At 45.8% G+C, this 24,883-nt stretch overlaps 1 protein-coding gene across 1 annotated transcript in view; it reads left to right on the forward strand.

Moving 5' to 3' along the window:
• FRMD3 (FERM domain containing 3) overlaps positions 1 to 24,883 on the forward strand; it is a 924,195-nt gene that overhangs the window by 720,981 nt on the left and 178,331 nt on the right. Inside the window, exon 5 of the mRNA XM_069625881.1 lies at positions 18,279 to 18,376. Within this exon, the coding sequence (XP_069481982.1) occupies positions 18,279 to 18,376 (98 nt within the window). The remainder of the gene's footprint in view (positions 1 to 18,278; positions 18,377 to 24,883) is intronic.

Consider the following 24,883-nt stretch of genomic DNA (forward strand, 5'->3'; position numbering starts at 1 on the left):
AACTGTCGTTTAACCTTTTCTTCCGTCTGGGCAATACCTGGGTGCCCCTCTATTAGAGTATCATGATAACGAGAAATAACCAGTTCTTGTACTTCTTTGTGTGGTAGAAATAAGCGCCCTTGGAAGTAAGGTAGATCATCATTGACAGTAAAGTAAGACCCCTTTTGAATCCAATCCTGCAAGGCTGTAGGGTCCAGGAGTGTTTTAACTCTAGCTTGAATGTCTTCCAGTGTTTGTAAAGAGGTCATGCCCAGAATTCTTTGTTCGGGAATTATCGGTACAGGTTCTGAGTTTGTATCTGTTTCTCCCATTCCTATTCGGGATAGAGCGTCCGCTTTGCCATTCTTGCTGCCAGGACGGTAGGTAATTACAAAATCGAATTCAGCAAAAAACAAAGCCCATCGGAGCTGACGTGATGATTGAGCTTTGGCAGTTTTCAAATATTGTAAGTTCCGGTGGTCAGTGATCACCGTGATGGTATGTCTAGCGCCAAGAAGAAAATGCCTCCAAGCCTTAAAAGCAGACTTAATGGCTAATAACACTTTGTTGGTGATTGCATAATTGACCTCAGGTGCCGAGAATTTTCTGGACCAAAATGCTACAGGGTGCAGTTGGTTAGTTTCGGGATCTCTTTGAGACAGGACAGCTCACATGGCTAAGCTGGATGCGTCGGTTTCGACTATGTATGGGAGATCTGGACGCGGGTGTTTCAATACAGGTGCAGAGGTAAATTTAGCTTTTAATTCCTGAAAGGCCTGTTTGGCTTCCTCAGACCATTCAAAGCGTTTATTTTTCCTCAAGAGTGCAGTGATGGGTTGTACAATACGTGAAAATTCCGGGATAAATCTGCGATAGAAATTGGCAAAGCCAAGCATGCTTTGAACACCTTTCACAGAGCTAGGCGATGGCCATTTGAGGATGGCATCCACTTTTCGCGAGTCCATTCGGACTCCTTTAGGTGTCAGGATGAAACCAAGAAACTCGACTTCTGTGGTATGGAAAACACACTTCAAGTTTTGCAAACAGTTTGTGTTGGCGCAACTTCTCAAGAACTGCCCTGACGTGCTTTTTGTGATCAGATTCCGAAGAGGAGTACACAAGAATGTCATCGATATATACGACAACACAAACATCGATGAGTTCCCGAAGGACATCGTTCATGAAGTTTTGGAAGGCAGCAGGTGCGTTGCACAATCCGAAAGGCATCACCTGGTACTCGAATAGTCCATATTTGGTGCGGAAGGCAGTTTTCCATTCGTCGCCTTCCTTTACTCGCACCAGATGGTAAGCCCCCCGGAGATCTAACTTGGTGTATATGCAGGCATCCTTCACCTGGTCAAGAAGTTCAGGGATCAGAGGCAAACGGTAATGGTTTTTAACAGTTATCTGGTTCAATGCGCGGTAGTCGATACAAGTTCTGAGGTCGCCTTCTTTTTTTGGCACGAAGAACAAAGCTGAGGATGCAGGAGACTTTGACGGGCGAATGAAACCATTGGCTAGGTACTGATCTAAATATTGTCGCAAATGAAGATTCTCGGGTTCAGTAAGAGCATAAATCCTGCTACAAAGGGGTTGTGCACCGGGCATCAGATCGATTTGGCAATCGTACGGCCTGTGAGGGGGTAACGTGTTGGCCTGTTCTTTTTGGAAGACGTCTTGAAATTCTTGGTATTCCGGCAGTATTTGCAAAGTGGCAGAGGTTACTGTAGCCAGGCCTATATTTGGATTTCCTGGATAGCAGGTTTGTGCACAATCCGGAAAGGTTATCCTCTTCGCTCGCCAGTCAATTCGAGGATTATGTGTTTCTAACCAAGGGATTCCTAGAATTACCTGAAACTGTGGAGCCTTGATTACGCCAAACACAACAGCCTCCCGATGCCCGTCCTGACCCACTAGTGTCACCTCTGCAGTGGAATGTGTTACCGGCCCAGAGGCGATTTCGGTTCCATCTACTGTGGTGATGACCTCTTTACTGGTTTTAGGACGAAGAGGGAGGTTGATCCTGGAAGCCAATTCACGATCCACATAGTTTCCTATAGCCCCACTATCGAAGTATGCCTTTATTGCATGCAACCGCCCAGGCTGTTCCGGATCTATGAGGACCATTGGCATGATGAAGTGCGAGGTCTGAGAGTTAGTTTTCAGGCTCGGCAAGCGGACCCCTACGCTTGTCAGGCGTAGTCGTTTCCTGAATCAGGTTCCATATGGTTCTTATCTGCGGCTCCTACCGCCTTCTTGGGCGGTTTTACTGGGCAATCTCGTAAAAAGTGTCCCGAAGCCCCACAATAAAGACATAATCGCATCTGCCGTCTTCTTTCACGTTCTTGTTAAGTTAAAGGTCCTTTAATCCCTCCAATTTGCATAGGTTCAGAAACATCGGCACCCTTGGGGTTAACGTGAGTCTTGACCAACACCTGTGTCTCAAACTTGGACCGATCTGCCTTTCTGTTTTGTAGCCTGTGATCTAATTGGACCACTAAGTCTATATATTCCATGCAGTCTTTGGGCGGATTTACAACTTGGGCCAGGACATCCTTAAGTTCTCCACGTAGACCTTGATGAAATAACGTGATTCTTTTATCCTCTGGCCACCCGGTCTCCACAACCAACCTATTGAAGGTTGCGATATAGGCTAAGAGATCCTGGTTACCCTGTCGTAGGGACAGATGTTCGTTGTCCAGGGCCTGTCCCTGAGAGTGCCAAGCAAATAATCTTTCCATGCGTGTCTGAAAGCCTTGAAAATCCCGGAGTATTGGGTCATCTTGAGTAACCAGTGGAACTGACCAATCGGCAGCAGAGCCGCTGAGATATGATAATACAAAAGCTACCTTGGTTTGGTCGTTAGGAAAGGCCCCAGGTCTGCAGAGGAAGTGCAATCGGCATTGATTCATGAATACGGCGAATCTCTTGGGGTCCCCGGCAAAACGTTCAGGTGGGGCCAACGGCATATTTCCAGGAAGATTAATTTGTACTGGGTTACTTGAAACCACTGGGGCGGGAATACCCCCTGAACCTGGTAGGGGAGTTTGTCCAGCCTGACCTTGCAATAGCTGCCTGGCAAGGTCATCAGTTCATTCCTTAGATACAATTAGTTCTCTCCTGAGAGCGTTAGTCTCCTGACAAGCGGAATGCACTTCAGCCCGCAATTCCCCCAATAGCTGGGCCAACTGATCAGTCTCGGAAGTCCCCATAGCGCCTGGGTGGGAAATTGTAGGAAGGCTTCGCGTTCTGTAACGCTCACCTGACTCCCACAGAGACGCTGACCAGATCTGGACTGCTGCGGCCTCTTCTAAGGTGATGCGCAGAACTCGGAAGACCGACTGGACAGGACCCCCAAATCTCGCTTGTCTGACTCGCAGGAGAATCCTTCTGCAGATGGAGAAAGGGGATTAACTACCTGCAGAGTAGCGCGTCGGCCTCCCACTTCCCTCTTTCACTCTCCTTAGACCACCTCCGAAATTCCCCGTTAACTCTCACGTTAAGGTTTGAAAGGACGAGCTCTCCATCCTGCTTCTGGTGCAGGGGTGCGATTATATCCAGTTACTTCACTGGTGTTTGGATTGGTGAGGATCCAAGCTTACTTGACTTTCCTGGCAAGGTGCCGTAAGTATACTGTTGTAAAAGTTCAAGAGTTGGCCTCCTTTTCTATTTGCTTTTATATTCAGTAGTCCGTCTCTTATCACAGGTGCTGAGTGAAGATTTTGCGTAGAGGAAACAATTCGCCGAAGGTAAACTCAGGTGAGTTTATGATGGGTGGTTCCTTTAATGTCCTTACATTCACCCACTAATGCGTGTGTCTTTTTTCCCCATAGGGGCCGGGGTACAGTACTGCCGAAGAAGCGGCGCCGACCCGAGATGAGGAAAGATTCTCCCAACAATAATCAGGTAAGTCTTATGGCGAAAATCTGTCTTTCCTCAATATGTTCCTTTTGGTCACCTTTTGTTCTTCTCTTCCCCCTTAGGCGCAGGTATGCGGCGGATCGTGCAGATGGTCGCTAAGGAGCACGGAGATGCCTCGTGAACAGGTGAGTGGAACGCGGTGCTGCAGCGAGCAACGCAATGCGTCTTTAAAAATTAAGGATCGCCAGCGTGATGACTCCGGACTCCGGGTAGAAGCAGGTAATGTTCTTCTGTTCACCTTTCCCCTTCTCTTCTTTCCTTTCAGGTGTTCCAGGATGGAGGCGGGCGTGGCTGGAGTCAGGATGCAGGAGCAGACACGGTGAGCGTCCAGCTGCTAGGTGCAGAACAAAGCGAAGCGTGAGCTGCTGTCTGGGCGTGGCTTAAATAGCCCCCAAAGTAGTTCCAGGTACGTATTCTTCGCCGGCCACGCCCGAGTGGCAAAATAGTCCCACAGGTAAAATAGTCCCTTTCAGGCCTCAAAGAGGTCTGGATCTGGCAGCACGGTCTGCATCAGGTAAGTTCACATAAACACTCCCTTTATGAGCCTGGCGCCTACGGCACCAGGACTGAGGTCCAAAATGAGCCTGGCGCCAAAGGCGCCAGGACAGTGTCCAAAGGGCCCCTAATAGGGGTTGCTGGTCTTTTCCCCGGGAACATGATGTCTGCTTCCGGGGACGCTGGTCCTGGACTGGTTCTCCGGGAGTAGGCGTCATGACAGCACTGTCCATTCAGATTACAATAGACCCATCTTCCTACATACTACTTGTGATTTCTCAGATGCAGGAACTTCCTTCCCTTAGGCGCCATGATGCTGGCCTCTATATATTTTCTGATATCTTCATCTGTCAACTCCCTGGATCCCAACCCTGATTCGACATTGATCATGACCTTCATCCCTACTGCCTTCTTTGTTGTCTTCTTGCACTGTGTAATTATTATCCTAATCACACAGAATCCAAACATCACCATCACTAATACCGCTCCAAGAAACTTGAAGATGTTTGCCATCCACTGTGGAACCCATGAGAAAATAGACGCAAACCAACCATCATCTGCAATGTCCTCTGTCTCGTCTTCCATCTTATTATGTAGGTTCATCACCAATGTTATGGCCTCTGTCAAGGTCCCATTCTCGTCATCATGAGAAGGTGTGAACGTGCAACATGATGGCCCAATTTTGGTGCAAAGTCCTCCTTCCATTGCAGTGATCATGTCAAGGACATATCTATTCTGTAGGGTCATCAGCCTTATGGCCCTCAATTCTTCTTTGATAGCATTGAATCCCTTTATAGTGGTGTTGATGGTCTGCAGAAGCTCCCATCTGGTTATCTACAACCATTTGGCATTTGCCATCATCTGGATCCAAGGTATAAAGATAGTCGTGAATATTGCAGCAGTCTGGCTAAACAACCTCTGCTCATATGGAATAGCATCAAAGGCTTCTATTGTTTTTGCTAAAAGATATTTCCCTCTCTTTGTTCGATTGAGAAACTTGAGTGATCTTCTCCTTCTTAAATGAGCATCTGCTTTTGGAAATTCACCAATTTTGAGGTCACTCTGAGGAATCACTAACGCTGGAACATGGATGAGCACCAAGGAACACACATCCCTCCCCAGTGCTTGGGCAGCTTCATGTAGGCCCTGGACCCACAAGCCCAATAATTATCCATCAGGACTGCTGTTTCTTCCTTCATGTCTGGTGCATAAAAAATTCTGCCACACTGGCGATTCTCTCCAACTTTCTCCAGACCATTATTTCTGAAACATAAGGATGCATTCTTCAGGGGTAGTATCCGCAATGGTCCTCCCTTATTGTCGACCCATGTCAACAATCTTGCAATCTTCAGCTATTAATCTTTGCATTTTTTTTCTGCATTTGCCACAACTCCTTTCCACTGTCCGGTTAATGCTGCTGCTTTGCACACAACCAGTTCATCAGCCCATCCTTCGTGTGTAAGCATTGTACCTTTGATTTGTAGTTGACCTCTTCCCCAGCATTCTCGTATTTCCTTCCCATTTTTATCTTTGCATTGCAGAATCTTGTTTTCTTCAATCTTGATTCCTGCTCCATTTATTCCAGGATGTTCATATTTTATTATTTGATGTTTTGTTTCTGGCATCTCTCTTGTCTTTAAATCTTGCACATAATTGTCTTCTCTTTGAGATGTCCCTTTATTCATCCACACTATGGATGCTGTTCTGCCTTGGAACTGTCTTCTTGTCAGGCAAAGTGCGATATGTGTCAGGCAATGTGCTTTTTTAACAGATACTTCTGTGGCTATGAATATTTTGGAGGTTCCCAAAGCAGTGTGCTGTGTTGTCTAGATAAGTGTTTATCCCTTCATTATCGTCCTCTGCACTCCTCCTAATTCTTCCATATGCAAGGTTTGTGTACTGACCAAGAAGTGAATCAAAAGGTGCTTTCATAGTGGGGAGAACCAAAGGGGCATCTGCTTTATTTGGACAAATGTGATAGAGAGTGTTGAACAGGAGAAACAGAAAGATAAAAAGTGTGATTGTACAGGCATATATTATGCACAAAACCATGGACACCCACCTCTCTCTCCATCCTGGGATTGGCCAGGCTTGTTCATTCCCTAAAATTGTACTAGCTTCAACATTCCTCATTTTTATTACAATCGTTTAAGGAAAACACACTTTTATTCCTGTAACTGCAATATCTCTTCTATTATCGCTATGTGCAGTCTCCTAATTACAAGGCCATTCTTAGGATCCTGCAAAAAAGTGGGAACATCAACGACTCTTCTGACAAGAGCAAGATAAGCTTGAAGGATAAATACAAAAACAGCAAATACAAGCCTGTGCACATCTCCGTCCGTGAGCACCATAGATTCAACCAGGTATGCAGTGAGAAATGATTCTGGATATTGATCTTTTTTCCAGTTCTTAATTAAAAACTGTTGTTGAGGCATAACTTTAATACATTTGTGTGATTATTAATGTTAATTTTTTCAAAAGATTCCTAAGGCTCTCAGCAAGGGTTTGCACTCCTGCTATAATATATATAATGAGTGTCCGACTGAGCCCTAGTCCATATGCAAACTCTGCATTATTAACTGGTTGGGTTATCGTCCCTCTTCTTTGTTATCGATCAAGGCTGCACACGCTGAAATTCTTCTTCTTGTCTTGCTTCTGGATCAGCAACAGTGGGAGGGGAGGTCTTGCGGTATATGGTTTTACGTCGCTTAAATAGAACCAAGATCGCCTGCCATGGACTTTTACTGCTGAGGGGGTTATATTTTCAATGCAAAAGGGGCCATGGAAACTTGGCTCGTGCCACCTTTGGGTCATGTTTATCAGAACGGTGTCACCAACAAATAGTTTAGGTGCTGGTAATAGTTCAGTAGATCCAGTTGCTGTATTGTCTTCATCTGTGTTCTGAGATCGACCCCTCTGACGCTTGACTTGATCGGAAATGAGAGAGATTTTAGAGGTCATACATGTCAAATATTTATGCAACTCATCACCTAATAGATTTTCTATACTCTGGGCATCACTTCTACTCCTCGATGGAGGTGTAAGAGGCGTTCTCATTCACCTTCCTGTTACTAGTTCATGTGGGGGTGAGGTGGTGCTCCGACGCAGGCTGATTCCGTAGGGCATATAAAGCTACGGGCAGGTAATATAGCCATCCCTTCTTCAAAGTCAATTTGACTTTTTCAATCCTTTCTTTAAGGAGGCCATTGAGTCTCTCACATATGCCATTTGCTTGCGGGTGATAAGCAGAAGAAAACTTGTGTTTAATATTCAGTAGAAGCCCTATCTGTTAAAATACTTCATTAACAAAATGTGGCTTATTATCGGATCTCAGCACTTCACACACACCCCATCTTGTAAATACTTAATGTACTAAAGACTTCGCTGCGTAAGTGGCATCAGGGTGTGTACAGATACCTGCCTCGATCCACCTGGAGATGGGACACACCACACCACCACTATCAGATACCTATATCCGTTACATACTTGCAGCATATCAACATAGTCAATATGGAAATGCTGAAAAGGACCACTTGGTCGAGGAATGACTCCTCTAATCGTTCTCAGTGTATGCCCAGCAGTAAATATCTGACACACAATGCAATTCACTATAAAGAATGCAACATGTTCTAACAAATTCGGAATTAACCAGTCTTCTGCAGTCGTTGTAGCAAGACTCTCCCTAGTCACTTGATCGGGGTAATGCAGCTGTTCTAGCACGATCTTTAATAATGCTACTGGCATTAATGGCTTTCCAGTGCTATCCTGTCACCTTAATGCTTCTGTGGGGGATAAAGAACACCCCCTTTGCTTCCATAATTCCTGCTCTTCCTGCTGTGCACTTCCTTGAATCTCCATTAGTTGGGCATTTAGCAGATTATTAAAGCCCTTCTTGCATCATCAAAACTGTGACTAACTTCTCCTTTACACTTGGAATATCAAAAGTTGAAATATCTGGAGAATATGCAACCCTTTTGGCTGCTACATCTGCGGCTTCGTTCCCGCAAGAGATAAAATCTGTTCGCTTAGTGTGTGCTGCGCATTTAATGATCGCTATGGCTACTCAGAGTTTTAGTGCCTTAATAAGCCTGTCCAATAAAGATGCATGTTGCACTGGAGTCCCATCCGCACGGAGGTAGCCCCTCCTTTGCCATTGTGCTAATCCTGCATGTACGGTTGACATCATGTAGGCAAGTCACTGTACACTGTCACTTGCTGCCCTGCATGGTTTTCGAGCGCGACAATAAGCAGCGATAATTCTGCTGCTTGTGCTGAGAAATGAGACGGTAGCCTTGCACTTGCTACAACTTCAAATTCCCCATTTAATCTATGCCTCACTACAGCTGCGCCACAATGCCTTTCCCCACTTGTTTGATACATTTTCGAAGAACCATTAATAAAGTGAATTTCCCCTCCTGACAGAGCATTTTCTTTGACATGCGGTATATCATCATAAAACTCAACATAATTTGCACAGTCATGCAGATGATCGCCTTCTGCTACTGGCTCAGCTACAAATGTGGCAGGATTCACTATTTTAAAACTGACAATTTTGATTGTTGGATTCAAAATCATTACTTCATAAGCAAAAGCTCACTGTGATGTCAATGCACCTTTGGGTTTCTCTAAAATAGCAAACAAAGCATGTTCCACAAAAAGTGCAATAGAGCAGCCCATCACAATACCTGTAGACTTCTCAATTGCGAACGCGGTGGCTGCCAATGACTGTTCGCAAGGAAAGTGTCCTTTCATAACTGAGTCTAAAATCCCACTATAATATGTAAAGGCTTGTACCCCAGTGTAATCCTCTCTGTAAGTACTGCTGTCATGACTGTGCCATTCATGTGCGAGAAAATGAAAAACAGCATAGTTGGGGATTCCCAAAACAGGAGCTGTGCAAATTGCTTTCTTCAACTCCTCAAACCCTTCCTCCATTTCCTCAGTCCTTTCTATTTTTTCCTAGTTCGCCTGTGCTTTCTTTAAAGCCGGCAAGAGAGGTCTTGTGTATGTACTATAGTCAAACACCCAGGCTCTAACATATTACATAGCCCCATAAATTGTTGCATCTGTTTCACTGTGTGTGGTTTTGCAGTTTTCATAATTGCCTCAGCTCTTTCAGGTGCCACCTTTTTTCCCTCATGTGAGATCAACTGTCCTATGTATAACACCTCTTCTAGACAGTACTGTAGCTTCTCTTTGTCTACTTTGTATCCCTTGTCTGCCAAAATAGTCATCAACTGAATCGAGTCCTGTCTGCGCCCATCTCCTGTGGTGCTACAAATTAAAATGTCATCTTACATACTGTATCACCGCCACTCTTGAAATCAATATTTCCTAAATCCATCTGTAGGATTAGATTAAAGATCGATGGAGACTCACAGTACCCTTGAGGCAGCCTAGTATGTTTCAGATGAGTTTGGCGGAACGTAAATTAAGTCAAGTCTTGCAAGTCTTTGTGCAACGGGATTGAGAAAAATGCATTTTTCAAATCAATCACTGTGAATCGTGTTTCCACTGGGATACTGCATAGTATTGTCGCCGGATTAGGAACTAAAGGAAACTCTGCTTCTACAATCTGGTTATTCAGTCTCATGGCTTGTATAAATCTCCACAACCCTCCCTTTGATTATTTTATAGGATACACAGCGGTATTGCACAATGATTCTGATGGCACCTGAATCCCTTGTTTCATCAGTGCTGAAATGGTCTTGAATGTACCCTCATTGGCCCCTCGAGACATGGGATACTGTCTTGCTCAAGGTAAAAACGCCCCTTTATTGAGCTTTATTTTGACTTCCCCTATTCTGTTTAATAATCCTATGTCATAAGGGCCTGTAGTCCATGGGAGGCTGGGCACCTTCTCCAAGTCCTCTTAATAAAATGCTGGACGCTGCTGCATTATTGCCATTCACTGTGGGATTTCCCTCTTCTCTATTCTTATCCAGTATGTAATGCTCATAAAGAACACTACTTCATCATCTGTTGGGTCTTCTCTAAACATGTCATCATCAGTAATGTCAGTCAACCTGTACCCTTCTTCGAGAGCTATCACTGTCCTCCATGGTCCACCCTCATCATCCGTTCCTTCGAGCATCGCCATTTCCCTTCGTAATATGGCTGCTTCTAACTCCAGAGTGATGGTCTGTCCTCCCCTCTTCGTCCATAGGTATCCGTGGTCTGAACAAGAATTTGTCAGGTATCCTCACAGTTTTTCACACTAAGCTAGGTAGCCATGTTAGTAGAATGCTCACCCCAAAAAAGAAAACCTCTGACTCTACTGGAACGCCTCGCTGAGCCACTTGCCCTGTGAATGCTAGTATAAACTCGCCCACGTTTAAATAGTGTATTCCGGGAGTGGAACACACTATACCTTTGTCAGTAAATGAAATTGTCATGTTAAGTTTTGTCATCTAATCTCTTCCCAAAATGTTAACTGGTGTATGTCGTGAATACAACAATGGAGCAGACATATCACACCCTCATATAGAGACTGGTAATTCATCAGTAAAAGTAACTCGACTCGTAGCTCCAGAGAACCCTTGAGCACTCATGGCAATTCTCGACATTGGATATTTTCCCTCGTATACACAAACGAGTAGCCCCAGTGTCTACTAAAAAAGAAAAAGATTTGCCTCCTATCGTCACATCAACCCTTGGTTCCTCTTGGGGGTCTGGTGTCACTGATAGTACTGAACACATCGCCCTGTGAGCTGTCCTATTGCGGGCACATTCATACTTCCGTACCTGTGAAAGGAGTTCCTCCCACCACTGTGACACCCCCTATTCCAGGTGTCAATAGTTTTCCCGTGTTTGCATATTGTTTTGTCTGCATGGGGGCATGTTGCGACTGCCCTTGCGGTGGATTAATTTGTATTTACTCTGGTTGCATTCGTGGCGCTTGTGTCTGATACACATTATTCAGACACAGATTATTCCCTGAAAGTATAGGTCCAGTGAACATTACATGCTTCAAGGATTCAGTAAAGACTGCCATGGGCTAGACCGTGGAGGATCTGGGACCCTCCTGCCTGATGAGCTAAGGTATGCACGATGGGGCTGCATTATTCCTTTGCTTTCAATAGGTAAGTATAAAGAATACTGAAGTATTGAAACTAAAATAAGTATGATATTATATGTTAAGTCATTTATAACGCGCCTGTACACAAGTGTTTCTAGGCGCGACAAGACAAGGGAGGGAAGACAGAGGGAGGACAAGACAAATGATCTTACTAGTTCTGTGTCATTCAGATCGTGCAAGTGCGAAAACGAGAAGTGCAAGGGAGAGGGGAGGGGAAAACAGGGCAGCAATGCTCTGAGTAACTGCAGCCAGGGCAGCGCGGCTGTGGGTAGTGCAAAGAGAACAAGGGTCTTTAGGGTTACAGTTACAGCCCATAAATGCGTGGTAGGCCTGGAGGCAGTGCAAGAGTGACTGATCAAGAAAGAGCCTGGTACCCAGTGAGTCTCTGACGGTAGCCAAGCAACCAGTCGGTACAACAGATAGGTAGGTAAGGTAGGTCAGCAGGGGAGGGAGAGAAAGCCGAGGAGAAGAGGAAAGTTTTGACCTGCTTCTGGAACTTCAGTTGGTCTGTTTAGAGTTTGAGAGGGGCAGGGAGGACATTCCAGAGGGAGGTACCTGCAGAGGAGAGGAGAGATCTACCCCCCCACTCTCTGTCTGGAGAAGCATCTAACCCTTAGAGAGTTGGAGGTGACTGAGCGTATGGCTTGAGAAGAAAGGTATTTTGAAAGAGTGCGTTGGATGTAGTGTGGGCGCTAGCCCCAGAAAGCCTTGTGGACAACGCAAAGGGTCTTGAACTTGATCCTTGCAGCCACCGGGAGCCAGTGGAAAGATTTCAGGATTGGAGAGATACAATCCCTGAGATCAAGGATAAGCGTTGCAGTCCTGTTCTGGATTAGTTACAAAGGGCAGAGAGTGGAGGAATGCAGATCGAGAAAGATGCTGTTGCAGTGGTCGAGTCTAGAGGGAACCAGGGCTCTGGAAACAGTGAGCTTCTGGGGAAAGTGAGAAAGGGGAGAGTCCATTTGAGGAGGTGCAGCTAGTAGTGGGACCTCTTGGCAACATCCGAGATGTGAGGAGAGAAAGAGAGAGTGAAGTTGAAGATGACACCAAGGTTTTTTGCCTCTCAAGTAGGTGAAGGAAAAGGGCCCAAGGTGGGCGGCCAGAGTTAGAGAGGGAAAGCAGGGGCAGGGCTCCCAATGAGAAGGGTCTACGTCTTAATGGCATTAAGGCAGAGATTGTTGGAGGCACACCAATCCTGAATTGCGGATAGCCAGTCAAGAATGAGTGAGAGGAGAGGAGGCTGAGAGGAGCCTGAAGGAAAGCGGAGTGTCATCCGCATAACACAAGTTAGAGGAGAAGGTAGAGATTAGGTGGGCCAAAGGGGCCAAGTAGAGGTTGAAAAACCAGGGTGAGAGGATAGAGCCCTGGGAATGCCACAGGTAGGGAGAGAGGTGGCAGAGAGAAAGGGACCAAGTTGGGCCTGATCCATGATGCCCAGGTTCTCACAGAGTCGATTGATCAGTATGGCATGGTTGACCGTGTCGAAAGTAGAGGAAAGATCAAGGAGGATGATGATAGAAGGAATGCTGGAATCAAGGTAAGTGAGCAGATCTTCACGGGTGTTCAGGAGAGAGGTTTCCGTGCATCTGGCAGCTCTGAAGCCAGACTGATGGTAATGGAGACAACCAACAGATTCAGTGTGGAGAGTAAGCTGGGAGATGGCCAGCTTTTCCAAGAGTTTGCCCAGGAAACGGATGATGGAGATTGGGCGATAGTTTGCTAGGTAGGATCGGCAGACGACTTCTTGAGGAGGGGTGCACAAGGGAGTGCTTAAGGGGAAAGGGGAAAGTTCCAGTGGCAAAAGAGTGATTACAGAAATCGGCCAAGGCTGGAGCGAGTGTGTCAATATGGTCCTTGATGGTTCTGGGGAGCACCTGTTTGGACGACACTTTCATAGATCGGACTAGTCTAGAAATCTTGTCAGGTGTTGTCAGAGAGAAAGAGGAGAAAGGAGGAGGAGTGGCAGAGATGGCCAAAGGGGGGCCGAGAGAGGAAGAGGGAGAGGAAGAGGAGATAGAGGGCAGGATGTCCTGAGTTTTAGCAGAGAAGTGAGAGGCCAGAGCCGTACAGAGGTCCTGGCAGGAACAAGAGAGGTAGAGACTGCAACAGGATTTGCCAGTTCCTTGCAGATTTTAAAGAGTTTGGCCATGTTGTTAGAGGCCGCAGAGACACAGGCTTGAATGTGTGCTCTCTTCTTGGACAGGACAAAGAGTCTGTATTGTCTTTGGAGCAGGTGGCAGGCCAATTTGTCAGAGGATGCGCCTGAAGCCCTCCACTTCCTCTCAGCCACCCTGCACATGCGTTTCAGGAGGGCGAGGTTGGATGCAAATATTGCGATGCAAAGTGGAGCGGTCAAGGCCTGAGCCACTGCACTCTTTAGAGAGAGGGGACAGTTGTTTAAATATAGGAAGACACTGAAAGCCAGCTTGGAGTTACTTTGATGTATACGTGGTCACTTACCACAATGATCGTAATGATTGTTGTAACCTAAGGACTATGTGTGTTTGGGAGGTGTGCGTCTCTATAGCAATGCACCTGAGACATTAAACAAATGAAACATCTGTGGCGGCATATATCTTCTCTCCCTCTCTCCCCCATCATCTCCATCTATCTGCGCCACATGCACCATGCATTGCTAACAGAAGATCTAAGCTCGCTTGAAGGCCCTCACCACCCAGGGCAGTCAAAGTTGTGTGATTTATTTTTAAAATTATAACTATAATTCCCTCTTTGTCTACTACTCCATACGAGCTAACTGTTGGCTTATATTTTAACATTCATGCAGGTGATCTACTCCATTTTACTTGTCATTACATTAATTTGTTGCGTTCCAGTTATAGTTCACTACCTTGATATAAATCCTGTGAAGCCAACCGATTTCAATTGGAATATTCTTTTGTACCTTAGGGTAGGTTTTGTTTACTCTTGACAGAAGACTGTAACAATAAAATAATATGATTGTCATGACATTATATAAATATTCCCTTTATTTTCCCTCTTTTCTTCTTTGCCATGTGCTTTGATTATACAATAAACCTTTTCTAAAACATATCATCTCCGGCAATGGATCTACTAATGATTGAATTGACAATATGTAATAACTTATTTGTGGGAACTATGATTGCCATTTTTGGGTCACTGTTTCTCTTTTGGGCTTCATATTTCGGGTGGACAATCTTCACAATATCAAACTTTTATAATGTATTAATATGTACAGCCTTGACAAAGACTCAGAAAGGGTTGAACCAGGTGTTGGCTGTCATGCTTGCATAATGTTGTTAATTTACAACCTATGATCAGGGACTACAAAAAGGATTATGTACTGGAAAATCAGTATGCTCATACGTGTTCTTCTCATGATTGTGACTCAAGTAAGAACGTTAACATTTATCCTGCCCCAGCGCAGTAGCGTTTAGTCACTGTTCTGTTGGAAATGAAAACAGTTCATTTCTAAACAAGATAAAGGGTGCAGGGGTTCCTTGTGGATAGCTTAATATTATGCAAAGTGATTCCGGTTGGATCCAAGAGCTGCTGGAGGGCCAGTGGAGTTGGCAGAATGTGGGGCAGGTTCAGCTCCTCTATCTTGGGCTATTTACTATTCTAGTTGCAGCATTTGGAACTAGTTGTCATACGTCATGTATGCCAGAGTTTCTCAGACAAAAGAACAGTAACTTACAGTAGTCAAGCGTGGCAAGTAATAGGGTTAGCCCAGCATCACTAAAATCCTTGAAGTGAGGTTGTTTCATTTTGCTTCAAAGCTTTTATCTGCCAACCCAGTCTTCAGATTTGGGGTGTGAATCAAAGTTGTAGGCCAAACTGATTTGTCATCTGGGGGAAATGTAGAGAGGTGGATCTCGGATCACAGACCCCTTTGGATTGGCTTCTTGGGCCCCAGACCCCTGTATCTATGTTTCTCTTTCTCTGGCCCCAAACCCCTTTACACTGATTTCTCCAGTGCCCTTGAGGTCGCCGGGCCGCACTCGTACCTTCTGTATGGGCTCCCGGGCTCTCACCGCAGTCTTGGGCTTCTTTGTGTCTTCCGACAGTTCATCTGCATTGTTTCCTGTTCGTGCATTGCCATATGCAGCTCCCCAGCACTTCCTCGGAGTACGGCTGAGTGTACCTGCTGGACTGTCCTCCTTGGCGCTCCTCCATGTCGGGAGCCTAAGCCCCTTGAGACCTTCAGCCTTCTTCCAAGTAGGTAGGCGTGCAGTCTCTCCCTCTGCCACGTCCTGGTCATTAGCTGCAGGTCAGCTCTTCTGCCTGCGCAGTGCTTGCCGGCTCGCTCTGCCTCTGAGGAAGGCGCAGACAATGTTGTTAGTCCTTCTTCCCTCTTTAAGTTCCATGGAACACAAAAGCTAGACTGTTCAATGCAATGATCTTGTGAGTTCTTTTCTGGTACAGAGCTTCTTTATCGTCTCAGTATATTGTGGTGACAGTTCAGTGGAGTCAGTCCTGATCTTCCTCGTCTTAGTATATTGAGGGAATGGTTAAGTGGAGTCAGTCCTGATCTAATAGATCAAATACATGGGGGAACTTGTATGACCAGAGGATGGAGAAAGTGGTGACAGAAGAAAGGTGGGTGAGGGTGTATTATACTGCACCTAGAAACACTTGTGTACAGGCGCGTTATGAATGCCATTTAATATCAAGATGTCCTCCCTGTATCCCAGAGGACGAATCCCTCCCCAAGAGATCCACCCGCTGAGTACCACCCCCATGTAGACTACCAGGTAATGGCCTCACCTCCCTGGCTTCATGGAAAGGGTCTCCCCTCGGGTAGAATGGACGACATCATAGGATTCATCACAGTATATATATATATATATATATATATATATATATAAATCTGGTGTTGATTTGTATATTTGTATGTGTGTGTTTTGTTGACCACACAACAGAAGTGTGTTCTGGACAAGACAATGAAAACGATCGCAGACTTAGGTGGTAATTCCGAGTTGAGTGGTAACAGTAAAATCGTCAGTATTTGGCAATTACTACTAATTTTACCGCCCACCCAATTCAGGTTTGATCAAATACCATCAGTGAAATTTCATGGGAATACCAGTGATGGTTTTTTAGGCAGACTTTTTGCAGAAAATCCATCTATTTTTTACCTCCACCTTGAAGGTGAAGGTAAAAAATCCAAACTGGCCACACATTTTTTAAATCTTTCATTATATTGTACAGAACAGAAGTACAGATGCTTCCCTTCAATTGAGTGGAACATGTTCTTACAAATGGCCATGTTGAGGGGGTAAAAAGGTTGGCATCTCTCATTTCCTCTTCACACTACCTTACCCATATAGTGCATAAAAGGGCCAGAATTTACCGTTTTGTGCATAAAGAAAATCAACAGTAGTGATATGGTTATGCTGTGCATAATCCATTTCCTCCTTCACAATGATGCTGAAATGGCTGAATATCTTTAAAAAAACAAGTTATCTTACCGCCATCGGAGGTGGTATTTCTGAAAAAGCACTGGATGTATTCCAGAAATACCACCTCTGCTGGTGGTAAGCTTTAGTGGGGCGGTTTTCCAGAAATACCACTGTCGGAGTTGGTAACTTTCATCAGCCCAGCTCTTAGTCTTTTTAATAATGAATACCTGACTATTACATTTTTTGTTCTATGTGTCTTTTTCAACAGTGTCCAAAAGTAAGTACCACAAACAGTCTAACAGCCATTTATATAACCCCTGTATAAGTAACATCCATAGGTGCTAATCAGGGTTCTATTAAACTCTTTTTGTAGGAACACAATGGAGGTCAAGGAATTCACCAGGACATAGGGGAAGAATTCATACAGAATCATACTGAGGACACACTTTATTAAGATATGGACACTTACTTCCTTGGCAAGTAGGAGTAATGATAAGCTGCTGTCTATTGCAAAAGACCAATAGTGTATGGGGATCAGTGGAGCCAACATTACCATCCAGGGTCACAGAATCTGTTATTGAAATGCATACATTGTCGCTAAGTGGTATGCACATGCCGCTGCAGCCTAGACTCCTCGCCCTCTCGCTCACTGTGGAGGCCCATGTGTAGGGGCCATCCAGGCGCATCTGCAACATTGCAGAAATCAAGACAAATGCCTCGCCCCATTTACACAGAATCTGAGCCGGCTTTGTAGCACTCTGTTCCTTTGTGCCAGCTAGATTCTGAAGGATTTCATCATTTTATATCTTTTTACATTTTAGAGCTCTGGCCCATGGGGCAACAGCCCAGCCAGCCAGGGGGGGGCGGGGGCAATTGCCCTTTTGCCACCCTTGCCAGTCCACCCTTGCTTCTGAATGGGATTAAGGCATGTGCCAGGCATCGTTAGTACTTTACAAACCCTTGAATGCCGGAGGAACTGTGTCTCTTGTTTGCATTGTACGATTGAGAATTTTTGCATCTCAACTGGTCTCCAAGTTGATGACATATGCATTGAAAGAAGGCAGGCAGCATGATTATTTGTGGAAAATCACAGTCCAACAGGAGCGTGGGCTCCAAAATGATTAATTGCATACAACCTAGAGTTAAATCGGATCAAAGCTGCCAGTGACAACGAGATGGCTTTGCACTTGCTATGCACCTTTAAGCCTTCATGAGCACAGATCCACTCAGTGTAGGCCTCTGATCGCATGTGCTCTGCAACAGATCTCAGACACCATTCCACAGAAATGAGTAGACATATAGGCTTAAAGGGTAGTGGTCAACATAAAGGGGAGGGTCATGTTACACTTGTGTACAGAATGGTGCTAATATAGATACTATATAAATACATCTCACAATGTCTTGCATTTCCTTTGTTGCAGGTATCTTTTGTATCTACAAATTAAAAGGGATATTTTCCACGGTCGCCTTCTTTGCTCTTTCACTGATGCTGCCTTCCTGGGTGCCTGCATTGTGCAAGGTGAGTGAAGTGATGCAGTTGCTAAAAGTGTCCGCGGAATAGGTTATTTCTATTAGAAGGGAATATACATGTTATGTCATTCAAAAAAGATTTCAATGGAGTGTTTCTTTCAAAATGAATAAGAAATAGCCATATAATTGGACCTCACCCTGTTGTTTGTGCAGTTCTGGACAGGACATTTGAGGACTGTTCATTCCCAATGTGTGTGCATTGCAAGAACATATCAAGAGGCCTAGGAGAGCATGTTCTTCCCCCTTGTGCAGTGACATGCTGCCGCTACATGACATATGTTCTCTATGCTTGCTTCACCCTCTGTTCTGATCTTTGCAAAATAGGTCTTTTGTGACACCACAATGTATGTACAAACTAGGTGAAGATTCATACAAGCTACTTGACTCGTCCGTTTTGCTCAATCCTGCAATTATGGCAAATAATAAGATGCTTTTCTGGCCGGAGTGGTTTCTGGGAGGAGGGCAGTGGATAGGTAACCTCAAGATAAATGGTGGATGGAGGACATTGGATCAGGTTCGAGCTACATGGCAGATAAAGAATTGGACATTGCATGATTTCAGAAGGCTCAAAAAAGCAATTGGCGAAATCCCACAGGAGAAGGAAATAGATTTTGATCATATGAATGCAGTTGCAAAGGAGGAGGGACATTTGGCTCGAAGATGTTACAGATTGGTTATGTCCAGGGCTAAGGGGAATGTGGAATTAATGGAAGAATGGACAAAGAGACTGCCATGTGTAGTGTCTGAGGACCGTTGGATGGGAATTTGTAAGAATGTGTGTCTCTCGTCTGTGAGCCTGGGGGAGAGATCGAGACAAATAAAGATCTTCAACAGGGTCTATTGGACGCTGAACGACTGTACAAAGGTGGTATGTCTGGCTCCAACCGTTGCTGGGGATGCTTGCATAGGCTGGGAACGTTGGAACATATGCTTTGGGAATGTGTCAGGGTGAGATCCTTCTGGGGGAAAGTTTGCGGAATGTTTAACAATGTTCTGAGAGCTTCTTGGGATTTTGATTTTGTGACTCTAATTCTGGGAGATGATTAAATGCTGGATGACTTATGTGAAACCCCCCAAAAACTGGGTTTCAGAGGCTCAATGATGGCCAAAATGTTTATACTGAACTTTTGGAAGCTAAGGATCTCTCCGAGTGAGGAGGGCTGGTTGAATGAAATGCTAAACTTCCTGATATGGAAAGAGTGATATACAATCACCAGAAAGAGGGGGCTCTGTTCGAAGCTATTTTGGTGTAGATTTTTAGATCTGTTTTGACACTGTATTTTGTTTTTGTGGGGGTGGGTTTTGAAACTGTACTATTGTAAAATATATACATTGTTAATAAAAAGAAAACAATTTATGTACAGCATAAGAGGAGCCCCTTTTGAGGATTTCTCTATTTCTGTGCGCAGGACCACAGGCTCTGCCAATAGCTTGGCACACTCTTCTTTTTATGCTTCTGCCAACAGGCTGAGTTGGTTTTAGGGACCACAGGTCAGGTGTGTGCATGACACCCTGTTCAGCGATACCGGCATGACTCAGTAACTTCCCGTTCAGTCTGCTCCATGGGTTGTCTTTTATTCACAGAATTATTATTGAATTTATAGAGTCAATGTTATAAGGAGAGAACCGCCTCTGAAAAGATACAAATAGCAAGAAAAACCACAAAATTGCTAAAAAAAAAAGATGAGGCAGAACATATAAGAAAGCATGACCTCCTAGTTTGATGTATTGAGCACACACCATAGCCGGCTGTTAGACGTGTCCTTGAGGCATAGTCTCCTTACCGTAAGCATTGAAAGCCAGTGCTTTTATACAGCGTTCAAAAGGATTCTTTAGCATGCGCTCAGTCTGCGCGTGATGACGTAAACCGCATGACTATGGGTTCCATAATGTCATCGTGTAATGACGCAGAAAATGTCCGTAGTGTATAGTATATGCGTAGACTCAAGAAAGTGAGCCGTACCATTGAGGAATGGGGAACAACTGAAAAGGATTATAAAAAAATAGAAATAGTAGACAAAACTAAATGAAATCGAGCGCTTTCCAAGCAGGCATGTATGCCCCTTTTCTACCACAACGTTAAGGCAGATCTGTTGCTTGTACCTATTTACAGTCCTCCTCCTGGTGTTTATATCTGCCTACTGTCTCTCAACTCTCTGCTCTCCCAGACCCTATCTGTCTAGATCCATCTCCTCCTGGGCTCCCACTCACCCCATCTCCTCCTGGGCTCCCACTCGCACTGTTTTCTCCAAAGCTCTACTGGATCTGTCTGTCCCCTGTCCACGCTGCGTTGCCTCCCATATTTGCTCCTTTTCCCTTCTAGGTCCCTTGCAATGGAACTCCCTAAAGCAAGGAATCAAACACATGCTCACTGTCCAGGGATTTAGATAAGCACTCAAAATACACACCATTATCCTGGAAGACATCCGTGCTGCATCAACACACCTTGACCCTTCCTGCTTCCACTATATAACTCTGCATTATAGCAAAATAATGCTCATGTCATAAATACTTTAACCCCTATCAATGTAAAGTACCCATTAATGTGAATGCTCGGTGGAGTTTAGTTACATTTGTACAGTGTTTCCGGTGGAAACACTGTACACTAGCACTAATAAGTTCTATTAGGGTTCTCTTTGCTACAATGCTCCCATCTCATTGGTTCATCTGCGGGCTATATGAGCCGGTATAGCCCACAGATTCCCCACCTATTCACTTACCCTCACACGGCTAGCTTTGCTCTCGAAAGCGTTTCTTTTTCTTTAAACATCCAATTCTTATTTACATTTTGAATTTCTACATTTACAGAGCGAAAGAAAACATGTCTACTACAATAAACCCTAATCAGTTAATACAGCCTGGCCCTCGAATTCAGCGTATCTAAATTGAGCACACGCTATTCGTAAGCACCAGTTCCACCCATACCCACCCGTCCTACAGGAATAAAATAAGCATTCATAGGTAAGTTACAGCATTATAATTGTTCGATCCTCTACCGCTGGAGGCAGCATAGACTTCCCACGATTGAGTAGACTCAGACTCTACTCAGCAAGCGTGGCTTCGTCTGGACCACTTTACTTACTAGGCGAGATGCAGTTTCATGGCGAGATGAGCCATTTCTAATCAGGCATCCTCTGCTCGGCATCCACTTTGTCTCCCAGCGCCATCACCTAGGCTCTCCCCTTTGGGAGTCTGCTCTGTTGCCATGTCTTCTCTCCTTCCTCCCTCATGCCAGCCTGCTTCCCACACCTGTTCTTTGGCTGGCAGCCGGCCTCCTCTTTCTCCTGTCACTTGATCACAAATTGATACTGGCACCACACTACACACCCCTGCCTCAACTTCTGCATATGGGCAAAAATGAGTACCCTGGGTTGAGAGACATTTGCAGCCTGTCCTGGCATGTTATCGTGTTCTCCAGGTGACCTGGAGACTACCAATAAATGGCACCCACACCCGAGCGTTGGTGTCACTGGACTCGCCCCATGCTGGGGCGTGTCCCATATTTATTTAACCAAGAACATAGGGTGTCACCTCACAGCCAAGGGCGTACTACGTCACAACATCCCTTTCAACCGTTAATAAAACAACAATAACTGGAAACAGTCCATAACCGCTCTGTACAGTACTGATATCTTCACTCAGGTACATAGTCACAGAAACGCCCAGGTGGCTTCCTCTCTGTTCACTGTGGATAACAAGACACCCACACCTCATCGGGTCCCATTTCCACACCATTTTCATTTGCCATGTTGCCATGATCACCATCAACATCCAACTGTGAAATGGATATCACTTCCTGTTCAGGTGCTCCTCAGGGCTACAGGTTGGAACTGTCTGTCCATGTAATTTCCTGGAACCTCTGAAACCAATAACCGTTCCTACTTCCATGGGGCCCTCCTCTATGCTACGGTGCCTTGACTCCTTGTCATTGGCCCTCTCCTGCGCATCACAAAGGCTCTTGGGATCCGTTGTCAACCTACACCTTGACCCATGCTCTGGGATGAGGGAGCAGACCTTCTGTCCCAGAAAAGCCTCCGGCGGGGCAACTCCCGTTTTGGCATCCACTATGAGTTCAGGGCATCCTCCAGGTGCTGTTCCTTATCAAGGACAATCCAGAACGCCTTATTGAAGGTCTGAATGAAACGCTCAATGTCACTGTTGGCCAATGGCCAGCAGGACGAGATGCCCCATAGAACCGTAAGAATCTCTCAAACTCTTTGTCCTGAAAGGGCAGACAATTGTCCGACCGGACAGAATATGTGACTCCATGAGCAGCAAACAACCCAAGGGTGTAGCCAGGATTGTCTAACAAGTGGTGCCTGAAGCTAATGTAGTTGGGCCCACCACAGTGACAACACCTGTAAATTACCCATACAGCACTACTGAGTGGGCATTTACAGATTTTGGGAGGGCCTTGCCTGATTAGGCCCTACCCTGTCTACGCCTCTGACACAACCCCTACTGAATCGGAACCTCAGCTTTCGCAGCTGTGGATTTCATGAAATGCACCACTGGGTATCGTGAGATTTCATCTAGGAACACTAGGAAATACCTTGACTGCTGTACAATGCCAAAATCCATACTGAGAGTGTTCCCTGGCACTGTCGTTCTGTCTGGATTTGCAATGGGAGGTTCCTTTACTGCAGGTCTGTCACACCCCTGGAGTATCACACAACTCCTTCCTAGCCACGGAAGCCAAATGCAGTTGACCCCTCCCACCTTGGTTGGCACAGGCTCCTGATTTAGATATACACAGGCACCTCGAGGCAGCCAAAGAGGGGGAGAGGGTTAGGGAGAGGTTGTGGATAGGTAGGGGGTATTTAGGGTAACCGGGAAAAGGTTTAGGAGACTTGATTTTGTGTAGGACTGGGTAACACAGGGAAAACAACGTAACCTGATCATAACGCATGAATGTGTTTCAAAACCTAGAGTTCGAAGTAGTCAGTACCCTTCTTGCTTAGAATACCGACTCCTTCATGCATTCATATACATTCTCTGAGTAAGCAACAAACATAAATACAGGAAGCATGAATGGAAGCCATGGATCACTATGACAAACATACACATGTGGATGAGGATACGAGAAAACAAGCTACTCCACACTTATGAATGCCTGAAAGGTGACTCCACTTCTCCTAACGTGTCACCCAACTAGGTTTGAATTAGAAGTTGGTTCAGAACATAAATGACTTGGTACAAACATGAAATGCATTAAGCGAGTAGCCACAAACAAACACTGCGTTAGTTCACGTTATGGAATCTGATTGCTGCCCCCACTGAGTGTTTTGCATTCCGCGGTAACAGCGGTTTCGAGGGCATTGGGTCCTCCGACACATTCCATATCTATGACAGTAATCACCACAGCTGTGCTGCTTCGGAAAATCTTTCGGCGTCTGCGTCCTGCGTCGATGACGTTGATACGCTGTGCTCGAGGGCCTCCGTCGAGCCGACGTCACCGGATGTTATAAATAGGACGCACAACGCCCATAGCCTCAGTTCCGTTTTTTCCGCGAACGTGTTTGCTTCGGAGATCTCGGCGCGCCTCGATTCTACTGAATCCTGTTCTTTCGGTTCTTCAAACCTGTTTCTTCATTACTATCGTATGATGTCTTTGGCTTCTTCCACCCCACGGTCCGGGTTTAAGAAGTGTCGGGTGTGCGGGTCCAAGATGTCGCTGACGGATACACACAATGCTTACCTCTGGTGCCTTCGGGAGGACCATGATATGGACGACTGTGTCGACTGCCAATCGCTCACATCGAAGGCCTTGCGGGAGCGTAAGAAGAAGCTGTCGGTCGGTAAGGTGGCCAAGCCCCGGAAGTCACATTCCACTGGTCTTTCGACGGACGATTCGAGGGGCGACTCTCCGCATAGTCGTCGGGAGTCCGGGGGTTCTCGATCTGGGAGTCGGTCCCGCTATTCCTCTGCCACTTCGAGGCACTCCAGGAAGCGCCGTCACCGGTTGCCTTCCCCGTCCTCTTCCGAGGACTCCGCCCATCGGCGGGTTGCTTGTCCCAACAAGAATTCCACTCCTGAGGAATGGGATTCCTTCCAAAAGGAGATGTCAATTTTTCAATCGCAGGGCTCCGGTCCGTCCGCGCCGTCTGAGGACGTCGGTCGTGGCTGTGCTAGGGACACCGCTAGTCTGCCTTCGGGCTCGAGCAGTCGTTGCGACCACCGGGCACCTTCGAGGTCCCGGTCGGACAAGGATGGTCGCTCTAGACATGCCCGTTCCAGGTCCCGGTCCTCAACGCCCTCGAGACCGTGAGAACCTGTGAAGTCTTCGAGGAAGACATCGACGCCGAGGTCGTCGACGGACTCTCTCAAGGCCCCGCCTCCGAGGAAGTCGTCGACGCCATTGGCGCCCAGGCTGTCGAGAGACACGCTCGGGGCTCCGCCCTCGAGGCCTGTGTCAACGCACGCTCGACGTCGACGCTGATTCCATCAGTGCCTTCGACGCCTTTCAAGGTGGCTTTGTCGGGATGCCTCGTGGTAC

Source organism: Ambystoma mexicanum, chromosome 6p (genome assembly GCF_040938575.1).
Source record: "Ambystoma mexicanum isolate Mex_15411 chromosome 6p, UKY_AmexF1_1, whole genome shotgun sequence".
In the NCBI taxonomy this organism is placed as follows: Eukaryota; Metazoa; Chordata; class Amphibia; order Caudata; family Ambystomatidae; genus Ambystoma; species Ambystoma mexicanum.